This window comes from Gymnoscopelus braueri (genome assembly GCF_963280865.1).
Source record: "Gymnoscopelus braueri genome assembly, chromosome: 8".
Taxonomy (NCBI): domain Eukaryota; kingdom Metazoa; phylum Chordata; class Actinopteri; order Myctophiformes; family Myctophidae; genus Gymnoscopelus; species Gymnoscopelus braueri.
In genome coordinates, this window is record NC_137609.1 from 7,798,905 (window position 1) to 7,820,826 (window position 21,922).

The window sequence follows — 21,922 nt, forward strand, 5'->3', positions numbered from 1 at the left end:
CATGAAAAAAAGTTTGAGAATCACTGATTTTAGCAACATTAGTTTTTTCAAAAAACTGTTAGGATTTAGAAGACATTTGTAGAATCCCCAGAAGCGAAGATTTGAGTTAAAACATTTTGCTTTAAAAAATATATATTGAAAGATTTGCACACATTTTCACGTTTTTTTTTTTTTTTTGCAGATCTACAAGCTCATAGCACGGCACTCGGTGCCGCGCTATGAGCTTTTAGATCTGCTATTTTTCAATAGCCAAAGAAATCTAAGATGACACAGATGCGTTCCCGGTCTTAAAGGGTTAAGCCCACACATGTGACTTAATGCAAGAATCATTATAATTTGAGTTTTTATCTGAAATGTACGCCATATTATGTCTGAAATGCATTCTGTATGTTGCTGAGTGCACTGCACTCTCTGTGCCGTTGCAGGGGGTGACTATGGTCTACAACAGCAGACTTACCTCATGTCTCCTTCACACTAGATAATGCCATAACATTGCTGCATAGGGAAATTACCATAAACCGCTGGCATAGGCAGTGGATAGTCTGCAAAAGGTGTAACCAAGGAAACAAACGAATCACAAAAAGACAAGAGGAGAAATCAAGTTCATGTCTTTAATCACAAAGTCAGCAAGTCTAGGAGACAGCAATCAAGTCAGGCTGTCGTTTCTCTTTTTCCTTACAGAGAACAAAAGATTCCCAGATTCAGTTTTTAGAAGTGGCCCCCATGCTGTCGCTGAGGATTGACTGAATTAGAGCAACGCGAGGCAAGGAGTTTAGCTCTTTTTACAGCGACTGAACGCTTCTTTGAATAGGAAGAGAAGAGCTAGACGTTGAGTTTTTATCAGCGCTCTCCAGCAGCTCTGTGCCACGCAGCAGAGCTAGAGACTGTTGTCATGGCGACGCGCTCCACACTGCTGGGTTCTGTCTGTGACAATGGAGAGAGAAATACGCTGAGTGTGCTTTTTTTTCCTTCTTCTTTTACCTTTCTCCCTCTTCTCTCCCCGCTATACCCCGACAACACCGTTCACTGCAGACACACTTCAGGGTGTGCAGTGCACGCACACACAAACACACACATACTGTATCTGGTAGCATGCCATGCACATGCACCCACCCACACACACACACACACACACACACACACTTCGTCACTGACGGGTGGAAACCTTTTATGTCCAAAAGAGTTAGTGTTCAGGAAATTACCTGAACCTGTGTTCCAATGGATCCAATGTAGCTATTATATATATAAAACACACAGACACACTTAACCACTTTCACCTTTGCTTTCCAAATGTTTTTTGCAGATAGCTTATAGATCAGCTATTTTGTTTGCTACTTTTGTGCAAAACTGTTGTACTGACAAAGCAGGGCATTCATTTACAAAAAAAAAACATAAATGTCAAAACATGGAGATACGATGTTTTCCGCCCGACGACTCGCAGAGAATCGATGCAGACATAATGGAGCTGCCAGAGGGGCGTGGCTCACATGATGAAGCATCTTGAAACGGTCCTGTCCTGTCCTGTCCTGTCCTGTCCTATGTCCTGTCCTATGTCCTGTCCTGTCCTATGTCCTGTCCTGTCCTGTCCTATGTCCTGTCCTGTCCTATGTCCTGTCCTGTCCTATGTCCTGTCCTCTCATGTCCTGTCCTCTCATGTCCTGTCCTATGTCCTGTCCTGTCCTGTCCTGTCCTATGTCCTGTCCTGTCCTATGTCCTGTCCTATGTCCTGTCCTCTCATGTCCTGTCCTGTCCTTTGTCCTCTCATGTCCTGTCCTGTCCTATGTCCCGTCCGTCCGTCCGTCCGTCCGTCCGTCCGTCCGTCCGTCCGTCCGTCCGTCCGTCCGTCCGTCCGTCCCACCGTCCGTCCGTCCGTCCGTCTGTCCTGTCCTGTCCAGGGCTGTCACCATTACAAATTTAAGTTGACGATTAATTGTCACTCAAATAATTGCGATTAACGATTTAATTGTGTGCTTGGCCATTGCACATTGGAACATATGAAGCCTTTTAGGCTCCGTAATCAAAAATTGCACAGGGCAGATATGACAAATAACTGAAATATACAAAGAAATGATTGACATAATTTAATCATCTTTATACATGTAAAGAAAAAGTCATGACACTTTGTAAGCATGTAGATCTGCTATTTATGCTTTTTTTAACATTTGAAAATGTGCGAAAGTCTTTCAACATGGAAACGATTATGACGATTATGCGAAAAATAATTTCGATTATCTCAAATAATTGCGGTTAGACGATTGTTATAATTGTGACACGCCAAGGACTCCTGTCAGCCCGTTTTGCATCTGCTGCTCTCTCTGTGAGGTTCCTGCTCCAACAGGATGTAATATGCAAACCACATCAACAAGTGAGCATGACCTGAGGGGGGGGATACAGAATTTAATAAACCTTAACAAGGTCACATCAGTGGACCAAATGGCTTCCTTATTTCCGTAAGTGTGTGTGACTGTGTGTGCGTGTGTGTGTGTGTGTGCATGTGTGTGTGTGTGTGTGGTGTTGGGGGAGGGGGCCATCAGACACCAGCTGGTGTCCATGACAGTGCATTTCTCTCTGGGTGACTGACTCATCTGTGGAGCAAATGTGTGTCCGCTGACCTCCAGTGCACAGAATTGATGATCTATGCCGTATACAAATCCACTCGGTTCCATTTGTACACGCTCTGGGTTGAATTAACACTGAGGATATTATGTTATCACGTTTTAATGTAATATGGAACGGCGGTGCAGGCTACATGCTCCAGTGACCTGCCAGTACTGAGGTAAAACTGATATCATTACAACGTAGTTTTCCTCTCAAATTTGACTCACTGGCACAGTAAAGTCCTGAGTGTAAATGTAACTACTGAAGGCCAGATTTACATACACGGTGCAGCGCCAATTCGCCCTGCAATTTGCACAGACGTAAGATGTGTGGAATTAACGTCTGATTGGTCCAGCGGTTTGCAAGATCTCAGTAGCTCCGGACAGACAGAGAGGCACACAGACACACACAAAGACCCTCTCTTAGACGGCTAGCCTCTTGCAGAGCCTGGCCAAAATTAAAACCTTGTGGAGGGACACGACGATGCAACTCCATCCATCCATTAGAAGTCGGGTGACTGTTGCCCTTAAAATAAATGCATTTGGAGTCACAAAACAAACAACACAAAACAGGACAAGGATTTGGTGTCTTGTATTAAGAGAGCATTTTCGGGTCCCTGTGAGAGGGGAAACTGCTTTTACAGCTTCACCTCGCTGATGGCTGCTCAGTTGGCGCTTAACACACACATGGTGCTGTTAGCGGTTGTGTGTGTGTTGCTCAAGGACACTTTTGACACATAGACATGGGTGAGCCGATGGTTGGACCGTCACACTTCCGATTCCCACACAGCCCCTCTACCCACTCAGCTGCAGCCAACTATAACAGATGACTTAAAGGTGTTTAAAAAAGCACCTGCATAGTGTGTTGAATGTCACTGCTGGATGTGGGGGAAACATGTGCATTCACCTGGGACAGGCACGGCAACGTGGGCTGTAATATTTCAAATGCTGTGCTGTTGTAGATTCTATGTATCCAGATGGCAGATAGTGTGTGGGCTACTTCGTTGTCAGGAGTATTGCCGGATGAAAACATTGTGTGGGAGGTTCAAGGTTGCCTTTGATTTCTCCGAGTACGAGACTGCTCAATGTATGGGGCAGTCACTGCTCAACGTATGGGCAGCAAGCCCCCAGAACCCAGAGGTTGCATTGAAGCGCATTGGACATGCTGGCCATTCATAGGTACTGCAGCTTAAAACGGCCTGGGGCCACTGTCATTAACGAGCTAAAACGGTTTCGACCAATGGGCTCGACTCACGAGCTTGCGCACAGGGTTGCGCACGGAGTCACCTCCGTGACGCAAAACGTGTCACAGAAGCCCCAAATAGGCCCCGCCCGTCACATTTCCCAACCCGGAAGAAGGGGTGATTTAGGAGTATGCGCTGGGTGAGCAACTCAATGCAAGTGGATGGGCGGGGATTTCCGGTGCCATCTCTATGTATTTCTACATTGTGGTATAACTGGTATTGATACTTCTACTTAAGTAAAAACAAATTGAGTACACCACTGGTCAATGTATGGGCGGTGACTCAAACTGAATTTCCCTCGTGGGATCAGTGAACGTCTGACGTCTGTCTATCGATTTTTCTGTCTGTCTGTGTGTCTAAGTTGACACCAATCTGTATACAACTTAATACATGTTACTGTCATCTCCACCACCTGCTTCCTCTAGCCTGCCTGCGCTGATTTGCACCTGCTTTTCAGAGGCGGAGAAGTTCCACATAAAACTGACCCTCGTAAATTTTTATTAGCATTAGTCAATCCGGCGGAATGCGTAATCATACACTTTATCATATACAGTATATCCTGATTCCTCCCGTCGTCTGTTTGATCCTCACTTACCGTAAATGCATCTACATAGAGATGAGCTGCTGGATGACACACAAAGCAAAGCTGAAAATAGCCTCGCGTTGCCAGACGATCAGAGATCTCCGCCTACTCATACTTTACAACTGGGATTTCTAAATCCGAGGTAGTTGCTGATCTCTAAAATATAAATCCAAGACTTTGGATTGCCTCTGCAAAGCATTTTGTATGGCATTGGCATGTCTCCTCAGAGTTGATCTCTAGATTAGATTTATTTACTGTGGAATTATTTCCACACAGTTTTAGAAATCAGTTTCTAGTTGAGCGAAGAGTTTAGAGACCGACTTGTGAGTCTATAGTTAACTCATTGAGTGCCATTCACGTGTTTCGCGTGTTTTACCGCTATGGTGCAACGTGCCAATCACGTGTTTCACGTGTTTTTGAAAAAAAAAAAAAAAAAAAAAAGATATCATTATCTGAAGATTTGCAGCTCCATCCACTCCTTGTTTAACTTATAACTGAAAAAGGCTGTATCTCGCTTCCAAAGCATTTTTTTTTACTTTGAAAAAATAAATAAAAAATCGCACTGGCCAGAAATAGCCAGAAATAATTCTGGCACTCAGTGAGTTAAAATGACAAGCACACTGCGTTTTTAGGCCTACGCTGTCGGGGGTTTTATTCTGCAGTCCATATAAAACTCAGGGTAGCAGAACTGACAGCAAACATGGCTTAAATAAACAGAGTATCCAACAAACACTCACTGAAACAAACCTGCATGCCGCATATTTACCGCACACAGGGAACTAACTAGACGAACGTGAAACTCAAAGGCAATCAACACACAAGACAGACAACAGCTACAAGACAACAGGAAATACCAGTAACATTACTTTGTAAAGTAAAACCAAAGCACACCACAGACAACAGAAAACGATAAAATGTCTCTACAAAATAAAACATGGAGACACATCCTGACAGGTGCACTGGATCAATGTATCCGAAATGAGGTGCAAAAGGATTAGTGCATCTATAGCCCTCTCTTTGTATGTTCATTTTAAAGGTTGACAGAGAGAAAAACAGAAGATGCTTTGGTTTGGTTCACACACAAACACATTCAGCACTTGCATGACAATACATATCCAGCACAATGCTGCAATGCAACGGTAACAGAACATGTCTCATTTGAAATAAATACACTACTGTTGAACTGCAAAAAAAAAGGAGATCTACAAGCTGACAAAGCGACATGTTGTCAGCTTGTAGCTCTGCCATTTTCGGCATATAAATCAGGCTCAAGAAGAGTGATCAAAGACTGGTTTGGGCAGGGTGGGTCACGATCAGATAAAGAAAGGTCATTGATTGTACAAATACGCATTAAAGGGTTAAGCTAGAATCTATTGGCGGACACGACCTTCCTGTTGTTTGCATTTAGACTTATTGGATTGGAGACTGGATCCTTGGACTGAAGATTGGATTCTTGTCCTAGTTGACACTCATAGATTGAGCTGTTATCACTGACACTATAATATAGTGTTAGTTAAGGTGTTGATTATATTATAATAACACTTATATTATAATTAATTATATTATAATTAACACTTAAATATGACTATAACAATTGTTTTCACAACTGCACATTAACTCATTCAGTGCCTGACTTATTTCCAGTGCCAGAGACAAAATTCATTGTAAAAAAAAAAATGCTTAGGAGCCGAGATACAGCCTTTTTCAGTAAGAAGTTAAACAAAGAGTGAATGGAGCAGAACATTTTCAAATCATCATATCTTGGGTTCTGAACATTTAAAAAAAAATGTTTTGGACGTCCAGTGGCACAGGGCTTATGATACAACGGACGTCTTAGACGTCCAGTGGCACTGAATGAGTTAAAGTTTACGTAAAATGTCCCTTCTTGCAAATGTTTTTTGCGAACCGAGAGGAAGCATCTTGAAATGTGGTGTTTCATCCCGCATTTGGACATTTAAAGGTTCCGGATTGCAGCTTTAAGAAAAGCAAGGCGCCCTGATCATGTCTGCTCAAAGGCCACGGTGTGAAAAATGGAGTGTGTGTTTTTTGGAGGAGATACTGCTGCAGTGTTTTATGCAGAGGCCATGTTATCGATTTAGGTTTTAGTGAGGCTGGAGTGAGAGGCATTGAGTGAGTGGGAGTTTCCCCATGGGCCTGTGAGTCCAGCATAACTCTGAATTCATCACCAGCGAACCAATCCTTTGTTTGTCCAGTCAATTCTTAAAAAAGTAGATTTGAGCTATAGTCATTATTTTATACTTTGGCTATTCAAAAATAGCAGATCTACAAGCTCATGGCGAGCTTGTAGATCTGCTATTTGAAAAAAAATCTTGAAGAACATTTTGTGCAAATCTTTGAATACACTTTTTTTGTGAACTCAAATCTTTGCTTCTGGAGGTCCCTGGAACAAAATATTTGACAAATGTTCGCTTTAAAACATATATATTTAAAGATTTGCACAACTTTTCAAGATGTTTCAAAAATAGTAGATCTACAAGCTCATAGCACGATTCAAACCCTGGGTCTCCCGCATGCGAGAGCATGCAGGAGCATTTTATTTCATACACGGTAAAATAATGACTGTTAATTTAAGCCTGAGAGTCTACGCACTCAGATTTACAAATGGATAAATTAAAGAGGGTGCCTTACCCATTATCCCTAAACTTCTTTGCCATTTTTTTCAAATTTTAAAAACATTCTCAAATAGCTTGTAAATTGGCTATTTGAACTATTTGAAAATGTTTTAAAAAACTAATAAATGGCGAAGAAGTTTAGGGATAATGGCTAAAGCACCGCCAAAAATAGGGCCCTGAGTCTTTAGTTGTACTAATGTATATATTTACAGTATAGTGTGTACATTCCCCTTCCTACTCATGCACAGCAAAATCCGGAGTGTTAATTATCTCCGGGAGGGTAGAGGGACTATTTTGCCACTCCCAGAGTTAAATTAACACCCCCTGATTTGGCCTTGGCTCAGTGGTTTTGGTCTGCAATATCACGGCATTCCGCTCTAGTACTGTATTTATGTGGAAGTGTTAGCGGGATGAGATTAATGTAAATTGCTCCCAGGGGAGCTGCCTGATGTTAGATGTTTTAGTAAGGCGTCTGCTAGCAGATTCTTTTGCCTCTTAACCCGTCTTTAGAAAACGGCTCAGTAAATACTTAAGGGTTGGAGGAGAGACCTGCGGGAAGGAAGGCTCACTTCTGGCACACATAGAAATGTTTGTTTGTTTGTCTGTTTTCCCCCTATAAACCATGCAAGGCACTAACAAACCCTCCAGCCCAATGAAGGGTCCATCTACAGTCTATACTACAGTCTTAACCGAGCAACATCGTTTTGCTTACTTTGTGTTTTCTGCTCAGGGAAACCTCCAGGGCTCTGATTAAGTTATTATTTTATTCATTTAGTTCTAGTTTCAGGTCGCTCCAATGAACTGCAGCGGCCAATGAGGTATCTAGGTTTCTATATCTATGGTGCAAGAGCTTCAGGCAGTACTACTTGTCAATCAGAGCTTCAGGCAGTACTACGTGTCAATCTACTTGTCAATCAGAGCTTTAGGCAGTACTAGTCAATCAGGGTCTAAATGTCTCGATGGAAGTGTAGGTACTAACTAGTTATATTGAATTAACATACAGTACTTTACCATGCAGATTATTCATTACAATAAGGATGCCGGATTCCAGCTTTAACACAAAACAGGAGTGTAGTAAAGTGGATTTGTTAAGACAAAACCAAACTTTTCTGATAGTGAAAGACCAAGGATTGGTGAGCCCTGTTTGAAGAAAATGGCTCTTTGTCCCTTGGCAGAACTTGGCTCAGAGAACAAAAGAGCTTGGCAATGAATCGTTTTGATCTTTATCTGTTCCGACATCATTGTTTGTACAAGATACAAACTCACAAACCCTTGTTGCTGTGCTAAACCATTCAGTCCGGGAACGCATCTCTGTCATTTCTTTCGGCTATTACAAAATAGCAGATCTGCAAACTCATAGCGCGGTACTGAGTGCCGCGCTATGAGCTTGTAGATCTGCTTCATCGTGAACATTTGTGCAAATTTTTGCAAATCTTTTTTTTGTAACTCAAATCTTTGCTTCTGGGGGGGTCCCTGGAACAAAATATGTTCAGATGGGGGTCCGCGGCCAAATACATATCATTTTGGGAGGTCCTTGACATGCAAAGGTTTGAGCACCACCACTGACTAAAAAATAAATGTTTAGAAGACATTTGTGGAATCCCCAGAAGCAATAAGATTTGAGTGCGGTGTAGCATGCTGTAGTGGCTTCCCATTGGCTGGCTATAGATGCGTCGTGCATTTGAATTCCAGTGGAATTTACCGCCTTCATCACCATTTGAAATATTATCAAGACAAATATCGCTGCCAGCTGGCACTAATAGTCAGACTAATTCATATTAATAACTGTGAGGTATTGTCCAAGCCCTGTCTCTGTTTATGATGGCGTGTTTATAATATGTTATTAAACCCGTAAGCATGTGCCCGTTTTCAGTCAAAACTGTGACACATTACATCCCTACACAAGCATGACAAAGGAGACACAGGGGCTCTACTGTGATTTAAAGCTGAAATACGTAACTTTTATGTACTACTACCCTCAGTTTGAACCCGGTGTCTCCCACACAAGACACCACATTTGTAACCGGTCATACAAGAAGCAATAGGCGCTTGGCCCTGGGGAGATATTGTGCTTATGAGCTTCAGGCAGTACTACTTGTCAACCGGTAGACACTAGGGTCTAATTGTCTCAATGGAAGAGTGGGGAGACCACCTCCAACTTCAACAGGGGGTCCTCAGAGCTACTACAGGGGGTCCGCGAAATCTTTGTGTGATATGATTTTTTTTTTTTACATTAACCACTTGAACCCTAGCATCCCTTTTCTGAGGAGAACCTCTGCGAGGCGTTGTGAGCTTGTAGATCAGCTATTTTTGGCAAAGAGGTTTAGGTGTAGAGGGAAAACAGAGCAGAACAAGTAAAAAAAAAGTTGAATCTGAAACACAATTTTATATAATATAGAGGGGGTCCCTGCTTCATCTCTCTCTCAGCTAGGGGGTCCTTAGCCTGAAAACGTTGAAGACCCCTGGTATAGTGTATTAACATACTCTACCATATTGATTGAAATAATGTTTTATTAATTCAAATAACTCATGGATTGCAGCTTTAATGACTAGTTTTTCCTGCATGTTTTGGTATGTTTTCTCACCTAAGGCTATAGTAGCATTTTCAGCCCAGTGGTCCATGAAGGATGGATGAATTCCATAAAAGGTTAAAATTCAGAGGTTATTGAGTGACCTGTTGATGGTTTCTAAGAATGTAGGATGGAAGGAATGTGTTTTCATTGCTGTGTTAAAGAGATCTTAGAAGGTTTCCACCAGTTTATGGGCCTTAATGCCTTAATGCTCTCTGTACTGTTTGTGACCAGTGATGAAAGTAACTAAGTGCATTTACTCAAGTAGTAAGTGACGATCTATACAACTTAATAAACCAATGACATGTAGGTACAGGATAAAAGAACCAACCATTAGACGTCCTACCCGACACAAGGTTGTAACTTGGAAGACTAGGCACACCACCTCCTACCCCTGCAGATGTACTAGTAATAATATTGTATAAATAACGTTTCATTCATTAAAATAAGTTCTGGGTAGCAGCTTTAAGCTCTTTCTCCCTCTCTGTCTCTTCCCCAAGCAGAAAATAAGCACATCTGAGTATCATTATTTCTGTCATACTTGACATGAAAGGAACTTCAGCTCCGTGGTGTCCCACTCCCCGGTGGCTCAACAAGTCATTGCACTGACAGTGACCAGTGTTTCGATGAGGCCTTCTGTCTCTATGGTCTCTCTATGGTATATTAATTAATTAATTGATTAATTAATAAAATAGAAAAGACTGTGTAATGCATTCTTATATACTAGATAAATACCAGTATACAATTTAGGCAGTTAGCAAAAACATGAGAACAAATGACCATACAGTATATTGTTGGGGAGTGGGGACTCTGGGGAGGGGGGGTGGTCCTTGAGGATTTTATGAAATATGCTACTATTTGGTAACCCTCTGCCAGATGGGGGCGGTATTGACTTCACAATACAGCCTCCATCTGGACTCGCTCAGATAGTAGAGCTGCCCACACCGCTGCGTGTTCGAACCAATCAGCGGCTGCTATAGAGCGGGATCATCCAATCACCTGCCAAGTAGCTTGAAAAAAAAAGCGACCGCCCCTTCATCGATTGTGCTACCGAGGTCCAGGGGTGAAAGTGGCTGAGTTTTCTTGCCGGAACTGTGAGGACGCGCGGCGAAGCCGCGCGGCCGGGGGAATGCGGGCGATTTTTTTGCGGTTCTGGGCGGATTGGGTCCGTTTTTTTCGCGGTTCTGGGCGGATTGGGTTCGGTTTTTTTTCCAGTTTTTGGTTTCTTTATTTTGGTTTTAGGGTTAGGATTAGGAGTTAGGTTAGGGTTATGTTATTTAATTCATATTTTTGCCTGATTTTACCAATTTATTATCACAAAAAACAATTTCTGCCTAATAAAATATTCAAACAAAATGGGTTTATACTAATGTAAAAAATGTATCCCTTTAGCCCTATTTTATACCTAGGCTATTTGAAAATAGCCGATCTACAAGCTCCACAAGCTTGTAGATTTGCTATTTTCAAACATTTTAGTAGTTTTACTTTTGGTACTTTAAGTACATTTTGATACCAATACTTTTGTACTTTCACTCAAGTAAATTTTCAATTCCAAACTTTTAACAGAGTGCTTTACATACATACATTGCAGTATTGATACTTTTACTTAAGTAATTGAGTACTTTTCCCACCACTGTACCTGGGCGTTGTTGTTCTACAAACTTTGTTTTTAACCACATTGTCAGCTTCTTCAACTCTGTCTTCTTTTCTCTTAAACATCTCAGTTAGTTTTCGTTGCATTGTGCTTCATTTATTTTTAAAATTGCATTCTTCATCAAAACAGTGTTTATTTCCCCTCGCGTTTCTTTTCTTTTCTTTTTTTCTCCAGAAAAGACGTGTTGATACTGTTGAACCAATCAGAACTAACTATGCTAGTCTGTCAGCCAACCAGAAACATGTTTTGAACGTTGGTGGGATTTAATTCGTCGTAAAGCCCGCCTTCTTTATCCGGTAATTTGCACATACACACATAGGCACGGACAACGGCCGTTTCCGTATCCGTTTTATACCGGATCTCCAAGCTGCAAAGTGAATTGATCCCAGTCCCAGTTTCGTTTCGCTGGGGAGAAGAGGAGACGCTTCTCCTCTCGGCTCCGTAAAATAAATAAACACCGTAAAAATAGCACGGATTAAGCTGACACAAACACACAGTGGAACAATTCAAAAGCACTTTATTAGAAAATTGAATAATTGTGTATGTTAATCTGACGTTAGTAGATTATGTTTTCTTCTTGAACATGGCCATGGGTCTGTGGCAGGTTATTTAATATGGGATTTTCACAACTACCTTCGAATTTTTCTTAACGGAACGGCGTTCCGGGACCAAATCTTTTACCGGAACGCCGTTCCGGACCGTGCCGGCCCACTTTCACCCCTGCCGAGGTCCCAGATGGAAGTAGCCTGTGAAACAAATGTGACGCAAGCTTCTTCCATCTGGCAGAGTCAGGTTAACTATTTGGTCCAGTAGCTCAAAATAGGTTGAGAACCACTGCTCTAGGTCTAGTCTACCCCATTACTCCCACCTATCAAACCCCTGGTCCTCTGGGACTATACACTGCAACTGTCAGTAAAGTACAGAGGACCCAAAAGCAGGACTCGAGACAGGCTAGATAAACTTTAAGTATGTAATAACAGGTTGACAAAGGGAGGTAAGTTTGCAACTTCAGAATCGCCAACTGCCAAACACAGACTCTCTTATATAATGGTCTACAGACTGGCAACAGCAAATGCAAAGGGCTTAAATAGACAGGGATAAACAGTTCACAGGTGAACACAGGTGAACTCAACAGACAAATCAAGAGACGATAGGCAGAGGGACTAACAGGACACAGGAGGAGATAACTAATAATCACCGGGAGGTGAGACAAGGCAGGTGAAAAGTAACTAGGCAGACAGGAAGGCACAGAACATTACTACAAAGTAAAGGTACAGAACACCAGGGCAAAAAAGGCAACAACAGTGTACAGAAATACAAGACAAAACACAGAACAGCCTAAACAGGCCTAAAGAATCCAAAAGCTAAATAATACAGTCAGAGTCCAAGGCCCGAGCAGCGGACCGTGACAGCAACTATCAATATTTACAAGCAATTTAACAGAAAAATAAGCCCAATGTCGCTTATAATACAGACATGGTAACACTGGTGGTGGTTTTGTTTTGGGCAGGGGGTGGGGCTGAGGTCATATGGACTCTGACAGCTGGTGAGGCACAGATTAGGGACGGGCCTGATGGGGCGGAGGGTGATGGACACCTGGAGACAGGGAGGAGACAGTCTGTTAATAGGACACACACATGCAGACATACACACACATACCTAAACACACACACACACATATATATATATATATATATATATATATATATATACATACACACTACACAATGCTTCTGTGCTCTTATTGTGTGCATACATTAAACAGTAAAAATGTACAGCAGCAAGTACTGTACACTGTATAGCGATGAAATAATTGTGAAATAAAAGTGATGAATGGTTTTAATATCATCTGAGCTGAGAGACGATGAACATCGTTCCAATATAAAATATTTTTTGTCATATCGTTTTATCATGTTATTACATGTAATTGTAGTAATTAGTGATGCATTAATGTGTGTAATCACTTTAATGTTGCAGCTGGAAAAAGGTGGCTCCAATTTTAATGACTTTATGTGCTGCTGGGTAGCTTAGCCAGCTAATACATGCTAATGCTAAAGCTTAGCTAATACATCATCGTTTATCAGTTAATCTTGTTATTAGTCATCTAAATCTGCAACATAACTAGTAAGTAAGCTGTCAAATAGTTGTAGTTAAGTAACTGAAGTCCTACGGGCTTGGGGCGGCACCTGTCAGCAGGGAGTGTTCGGCGGGAGGAGTAGGACGGAGGCTCTAGTCTACGTCCTCCCAGTGGGGGCTCCTCACTGGCAGGTGAGCCAGTGAGGACTGTTGTCACAACAGCAGTGACAACACAGAGAAATGGGTGTGCGGAGGAATTAATTGGCATAATGACTAAATTGGGGAGGAAAAAAAGGGGGTAAGAAGCACAACAAAAAAGAAAAAAGGGGGTAAGAAGCACAACAAAAAAGAAAAAAGGGGGTAAGAAGCACAACAAAAAAGAAAAAAGGGGAAAGAAGCACAACAACAAAGAAAAGAATGTGACCACTGGATTTGGACATAGTCCCCCTTGCAGCCACACTGGCTGCCCGGGGCTGCTGTCACCAGTGTTGATTTCGTCGACCCAAAACTATGACGAAAAATGTCTGTCGACTACCTTTTTTCACTGACGAAATAAAAACAAAATAAAAACTAAGCTATGATGACTACAACTATGACTAAATATACTGACAATTTCGTCAACAAATAAAAACTAAAATATTTGGGAGTGACTAGTGGAGAAGAGATCCAGTAGAACTAAGACAAGTCATCATGGGTGTGTGCGTGTGTCACAGACCGAAAATAGTTGATCTATAAGCTCACAGCGCGACACGTTGTGAGTGCAAAAAAAATGCTTTGGTCGACTAAATCAACTTTAGATTTAGTTTACTAAATTATTATGATATTTAGTCAACTAAAACTAGACTAAAAGTAAAACATTTCAGGTGACTAAAATATGACTTTTTATTCAAAAGACTATGACTAAAACTAAATCTAAATTTGCTGTCAAAATCAACACTGTGGCTGTCACCTCCCTTCCTCCTGGCTTTGTGTCTAGCAGTGGTGGAAGAAGTACGCAGATATTTTACTTAAGTAAAAGTAGCAATACCACAATATAAAAATACTCTGTTACAATTAAAAGGCCTGTGTTCAAAATGTTACTTGAGTAAAAGTACAAAAGTATTGGCATCAAAATATACTTAAAGTACCAAAAGTAAAAGTACTAATGTTTGAAAATAGCAGATCTACAAGCTCACAATGCGCGTTGTGAGCTTGTACAGTAGATCTGATAAAATAGGGCTAAAGTGGTTAATGTATGTTTTATAATATAGTAATTAAATGTATATCTGCAAAGTAACTAGTAATCAAAGTTTTCAAATACTGGAGTGGAGTAAAAGTACAATATTTGCCTCTGAGATGCAGTGGAGTAGAAGTAAAAGTATAGCAAATTGGAAATACTCTAGTAAAGTAAAAAGTCAATCAAAATTGTACTTAAGTACATGTACTTAGTTACTTTCCACCACTGGTGTCCAGGGACGAGGAGCTGCATGGAGGAGAGGAGGGTACAGCTGTTAGATGTATAGATGCCACGCCGGTGATTCAGCCCTGCGTATTTAGACAGCGTCTTCTTCCAATGCATGAAGACAACACAACCATCATGGTGCAGCTGCTCCATGGGGCAGGGCAGGGCAGCTCGGGGCAGGGCAGGGCGGGGCGGGGTGCTCCCGAATTATCTGCAAGCTCATAGTTTGGATGTGTGTCACAAAGGAGGACTACTGTAGTTTCCCAGTAGAGGTGGAATGTACAGAGTGTGGTTCGGCCCCGAGTCCTCCTGGAACACCAGGAAGAGTCATCATGATTCTCTTTGTATTTTGTATATCCTTGCTGTCAGGCAGAAACCTCTTATCTCCATCTTTAAACTTTTAAACTACAGCGCGCAAAAGCATCAGAAGTAGCAGATCTGCAGGCTTGAAACGCTTGTAGATCTGCTACTTTTGCCATTTGAAAAAATAAAAATGGTGTTAATATTTTGAAGCCAATGGGGGTTCCTTAGCAGCCACACGGTCGATGTGGAAATAAAGCGACTCTTACAATTCGGATGCATAAGCCAACACTGCTTATACAAAGACAAGGCAACTTCTTCTCATCTGCTTCTTGTTTCAGTGTATTTAATCTGTGTATGAACTACTTTCACCCTGCCATCCCTACGTTGGGCATGTCAATATACAGTATGCGAACATAAAAAAATTGCAGATCTACAAGCTCACAGCGTGTTGCATCACAATGAGTCATGAGCTTGGTAGATTGGCTATTTTTGAATATCCTTAGTATAAATCAGGCTTAATTGAATAAAAGTAAACGCGGCAATTATAGCATGCATTGAAATGGGATTAAGATAGCATTACAGTGTACTTTAGCTTTACAATGAGCTAAATACACTGGAGCAAGCACATTATAGTGTAAAACAAAGCTTTATTAGCCCCAGCCCCACAAAGAACATGAAGGAGGAACCATTAACACGGTGGGTCTTTGTTTCTAGGCTATAATAAGCCTGAGTATTGATTGGTCAGCTCTGTGGAGAGGGGGCGTGGCCAGAGACATCTGTCCACTGAGTGAGCCATATTGTGCCAACAGCTGCTGTAGAGACTAGAGAGGAAAGACCCCGTAGTGGACCCACAGTCTGAACTCTGAATCAGCTCATCATTAACAGGAAAGGAGCAACTTTATACCGTACTGGGTACTTGTGTTACTAAACTTGTGAGGGCCAGATGTCCCCACAAATACAGTAGAACAGGGGTCTTCAACGTTTTGTTGGCAGACACGTTGTGAGCTTGTAGATCTGCTATTTTCGGCTCCCCCCAGTTCCCCCCAGAATAGGGATGGATGCGAGGGTTCAAGTGGTTCAAAACAACGACACTACATGTTTAAGGCAGTGGTGTTGACAGATTCTGTATAGTTGTGTGTGTGTGTGTGTGTGTGTGTGTGTGTGTGTGTGTGTGTGTGTGTGTGTGTGTGTGTGTGTGTGTGTGTGTGTGTGTGTGTGTGTGTGTGTGTGTGTGTGTGTGTGTGTGTGTGTGTGTGTGTGTGTGTGTGTGTGTGTGTGTGTGTGTGTGTGTGAGGAGAAGCAGCGTTTAGCTGAAAGGCGTGCTAACGTGTTAAGTGTAACACATACAGTAACTGACCTAGAAAGCTTCATGCAACCTCTGTGATGCTGGACAACGGGTGCCACTAGGGCTGTGAATCTCACGATTAGATTAGATTCCGATTCTTGGGTTCATGATTCGATTAAAAAAGTAACATTGATAAACGCAAGTAACATTAACGAGTGTCAACGAGCATCAGCTGGACAGTGACACACACACCTTAGCTGTGCTGAACTGAATATAGTTTTAAAAAAATCCCTTGAATATGAATGAAGACATGATAATGTTTACTGTTATTATGGTAAGCTTACATTTCATATCGCAAACACCATAGAGTAAAATGGTGAATCGATTTTGAGTCGTTGATAATAAGAATCGCGATTCTTACTGTACATGAATCGATTTTTTCCAACACCCCTAGGTGCCACCCTGCAAAACTCGAGGTGTCAATTTTACAAATTTCACCTTCACAGTTCAATGGACACTCTAGTGTGCAGTGTAGACAAGTGTCTAGTGGAGCCGTCCTTTTGACCTGTGTTTAGAAGTGGTGCAAAGTAACTAAGTATATTTTGATTTACTTTACTTTACATTTTTCTATGCTTTACTGCTCCACTACATCGATCTCAGAGGCAAATATCGTACTTTTTAGTCCACTACAATTACTTACAAACATACATAAAGCAATTAACCCTAATCTTTTTTTTTTTACTATTTTCGTTTTTAAAACCTTTGAAAAAGAACTTGTGAAATGGGACATTCTGCATAATGAGTACTTTTACTTTTGGTACTTTGGTAAAGTTTTTAATACAGGACTTTTACTTGTGGAGTATTGTGGTATTTGCTACTTTTACGTAAGTAAAAAAATCTGAGTACAATCTTCCTCCACCACTGGTGTTTAGTGGGTCCAAAGATGGCATTTAGTGAACATTCTTTCTGCCTAATTACAGGCTACAGCAGATGTTCTATACACAATTATTAATCATTATATGACACAACAACATTGGTTTTATGTCTGAGGTATGCACTGTGTTCTGACTCCATTCCACACACTGTTATGTGTAGCTGTTAGCCACGGTCTGATACCTGGGTAATATCACTTCTTTAATTAGTCCATAATCAGCATGTCAGATCCAATTAATTTAAATATATCATAATGGAGTAGCAGATTAAGAGCCTCTAGGGGTTGCTGCAGGGTCTTGGTTGCTGTATTTCCATTTCTTTTCATGTCTTGTGTTAATATTGATATTATCATAGAATTTTTGTCTACTACATAGCAATGATAAAAAGAACACTTAAAGGGATAGTTCACCCCCAAAAGGACTATGGATTAGTCACCCCATGGAGACTTCATGGATAATTTTTAGTTTTTGTCGCATTCCTAAGCCAATAATTTGATGACCGGCAGCGGTTCCGGTAGGAGACACAAAGAGTCTCCTTTGTGTCTCCTACCGGAACCTGCTGCCTACCGGTCCACTGGTCACCAAATTATTGGCTTAGGAATGCGACAAAAAAATATCCATGAATTCAAGTCTAAATGGGCTCTTATGGATACAGAGGGTGCAAAATGGATCCAAATGGACCCAGAAGGCTCAGAGTTAAATTAACTATAACGCTTTTACAGTATAATATCTGATGATGTCATCATAAATGAAGTTTGTTTGTTTGTCTGCACGTTCCACAGGTGACCTGCCTGCAGGACTTCTTCGGTGAGGATGACGTCTTCATCGCTTGTGGTCCAGAGAAGTTCCGCTACGCCCAGGACGACTTCTCTCTGGATGAGAACGGTAAGACCACCACCCTATGGCACAGTCTATAAGACCACCACCCTATGGCACATGTCATAAGACCACCACCCTATGGCACATGTCATAAGACCACCACCCTATGGCACATGTCATAAGACCACCACCCTATGGCACATGTCATAAGACCACCACCCTATGGCACATGTCATAAGACCACCACCCTATGGCACATGTCATAAGACCACCACCCTATGGCACATGTTATAAGACCACCACCCTATGGCACATGTCATAAGACCACCACCCTATGGCACATGTCATAAGACCACCACCCTATGGCACATGTCATAAGACCACCACCCTATGGCACAGTCTATAAGACCACCCTATGGCACATGTCATAGACCACCACCTCATACACCATAGTGTCTAATGAACTCACAGATTCTTCTTGAAGGAGTAGTTCACCCAAAAAAAAATCGTATTTTCTATCAATTACACACCCCATGAAGCCTCAATGTCTCCTACCGGAGACTCCGCCGGTCATCAAATGATTGGCTCAGGAATGCAACAAAAACAAAAAAAATACTTAATTATTTGGGTGAACTACAATAAAACACAACAGTTACACATCCACTTGGCCCCAATACGACCGTGGTTTTACAGTGATGTTTAGAACAGCCTAATGTATATCAAACTACTTGAAATAAAAAAATATTGATAATCATGGCAAACTTTTTTTTGATAAAAAAAAAAATCAATACATATACCTACAGTATAGGCAACGTTTCATAAAATAAATACAACAACAACAAAAAAATATTCATACATATTCATTCTAATGCCAAGCAATGTAGTTCCTCAGCTACATTTAGCAGAACGGTTGCCAGGCAACACACTCACAGACACAGAAACACACAGACGCAGTGGAGAGAAAGCATGCTTCTAGACAGACTGGGGTGATCGTTACAGTAGCATGCATCTGGATATCAGCATTAACAGGCTCTATGCACAGCAGCCACATCGTTCTTCCATTGTTACCAATGATACTAATGAAGGCTCTGTTCCATTCTGGTCAAACAGAGTCAGGGTGCTGGCTCACTGGAAACTCTGCTACACCAGTGGGTGTCAAAGTGTGGTCCAGGGACCCTCATATGGTTCATTGAGGGGGGTTCCAAAAAGCCTGTTACGGGTGTGTAGCTCTGAGAGTGTACAAATGGAACCAAATGGCCTTTTGGTTCCATTTGTACACTCTCAGAGTTATGGGGGGCATGTTAGCTCTCCTCTTTGTGACATTTTGAAGCTGTTTGTTTGGTGCAGTAATAATGATGTAATGTGGACACAGATGTGTGTTTATAGAGAATTTTACAACAGCTTTGAACATGCCTTTTTTTTTTGGTTTGCAATCAGTTCAAAGCTTTTTAAGATATTCAGATTAGGAAGTCAGATTCTGTCCGGCTATCTCTGGCCGGCGGCCGGTTGCTTGTTATGCAGTAAATGTGAGGTTTCCACCCGACAGAGACGATAATGTGAGAGAGAGATAGAGCCCTATCTTGCGTGCCGCCTTACCCCTTATGCCTGTGTCGATGTATGATCTACATCGACACGTTGTGAGCTTTTAGATTGGCTATTTGAACTTTTTAAAAATGTTTTTCAAAATAGTAAAACATGCATACAAAGTTTAAGAACAAGGGGTAAGGCAACACTGTGGAGTCCACAGCCTGAGAGAGAGCGAGAGAGAGAGAGAGAGACAGAGAGACAAAGAGAAAAAGAGAGAGAGAGACAGACAGACAGACAGACAGACAGACAGACAGACCGAGAGAGAGACAGAGAGAGACAGAGGTGAGAGAGAGAGACAGAGAAAAGAGAGAGGCAGAGGGAGATTAAAGGAGATCATATCAAGACAGAGAGAGAGGGTCTGAGGGAGAGACTGCCTTATCTGCAGTGAAGCTGCAGGCGAGAAGAGCAGCCATTAATCTAGGTGCTGATAGGTTTAGGTCAGTTCAGTGTGTAGAGAGAGCACTGCAGTACAAGCCATTATTGTACATCCAGTGTTCATTTATCCGGTCAACGTTCAGAATTACACACACTCTGGATTTTACTGTGTAGAAACGGCATCTTTTTATGTAAATCTCTCCCGTATTAGTATGATAAACAACGCTTCATTTAACTACGCTATGCTACGTTGAAATCAACATTTGTTAAAGGGATAGTTCACCCCCAAAATGACCTTTTTTTGGAACCTTGAATTCATGGAGATTTTTTTTTTTTTGTCGCATTCCTAGGCCAATAATTTGAAAATAAGATTTATTTTGGGTGAACTATCCCTTTAACCACCTAATATGCCACCTATAAACCCCTACACTTAGTTTACTGTGGTCCCCCAGGGCTCTATACTAGGTCTGCCCCCCCCCCCCCCCCCCGCTCTACTTCAGTTGACCTTTTAGATCCGCTATGTTCGGTGAACGTTCAAAACCACCAAACACCAAAACCCCTCCAAAAAACATATCTGTTGATCATGTTACCACCGACCTCCTGTGGTTTACCCAACAGCTGAAAACAGGGTCAAACAATCGATTCCCCCCCCCCCTTCCCCTTCTAAAAATCTCTCTTGTGAAAGGGAACAACACAACATGACAGTAGTAGGTCAGCAAAGCAGCCCATGAGTAAAAGTAGGTCTGTCTTACACAATGGCTGCTACACCTGGAAAAAGCACCGCTGTAATGCTACACCCCCTCCTGCCAAAAACCCTTATTTTTTATATTTTTTGCTCTCCAGCTCGCATCCCCCCTCCACTCCTCCGCTCCGCGTTGCACCTCCAGCATCTCATGAATAAGAATGACCTTCATACCTCACTGATTTGCCATGCGGTATCTATATATATATACTATATATATATACCTCTCCTCCTGTCCCCGCTCTTGTCTTGAATTCTGGGTCTTGGCAGGAGACGCCACATTGTATCATAATGATCAAACTCTGCCTTTTTTTTTCCCCGGGTCCCACTAGCCTGCCGATGCTAAATTAGTTCACGGGGGGGGGGGGAGGGGGGGGGTCCCGTAATAGACAACATCAGCTGAGGTCAATGTCAAACCAACTGGCATTGTATAAGATTGTATATAAAGAGTAGAGCTGTCACTACTATATACCATGAGCTGGCTCTGTGTGGGCTTTGGGGGAAGGGGGAGCCGCGCCTCTTTCCCTACCGCACACATATTAGATTATTATTATTATTAATACAGCACCTTCCAATATAACACAGGTCACTCCTGTCCATGTCCAGTTGAATACGAGTCCTGTGTAATTGAATGGGCAGCAGCGCAGGGCTCGGCCCTGAAAATACTGACACTATTAGGCATTCCATTCCATTCCATTCCTAACCCTAACCTGTGCTGAAAAGAAAAACATTGATAAAGAATATTGGATATTAACAAAAATGTCAGATAACAATCCTGTAGTTTTTGGGTTAACATGTGGTTTGAACAGAATTTCAGGAAAAATAAATGGCACAGATAGATAAAATGGTAAACGGTGCATTTATTACAGTGCCTTTATCCAAAACCCTTGGGTGAAGCTGCCAACGTGCGTTACATTCACCCACCCATTCACACCCCGACGGTCGGAGGAAACCATGCCACGCACCAACCTGTTCATCAGGAAGCGGTTAGGGGCTCAGGTGTCCTGCTCAAGGGCACTTCCACACTGACCCAGGGCTCGAACCGGCAACGTTCAGATTCCCATGAAGCTCTACCTCCTGA

At 41.9% G+C, this 21,922-nt stretch overlaps 1 protein-coding gene across 2 annotated transcripts in view; it reads left to right on the forward strand.

Moving 5' to 3' along the window:
* The window catches only part of LOC308089892 (neuronal migration protein doublecortin-like), a 59,906-nt gene that overhangs the window by 22,387 nt on the left and 15,597 nt on the right, over positions 1 to 21,922 (forward strand). For both annotated transcript variants that reach the window (XM_080434844.1, XM_080434845.1), the window contains exon 4: positions 18,101 to 18,203. In XM_080434844.1, coding sequence (XP_080290970.1) covers positions 18,101 to 18,203 — 103 coding nt within the window. The remainder of the gene's footprint in view (positions 1 to 18,100; positions 18,204 to 21,922) is intronic.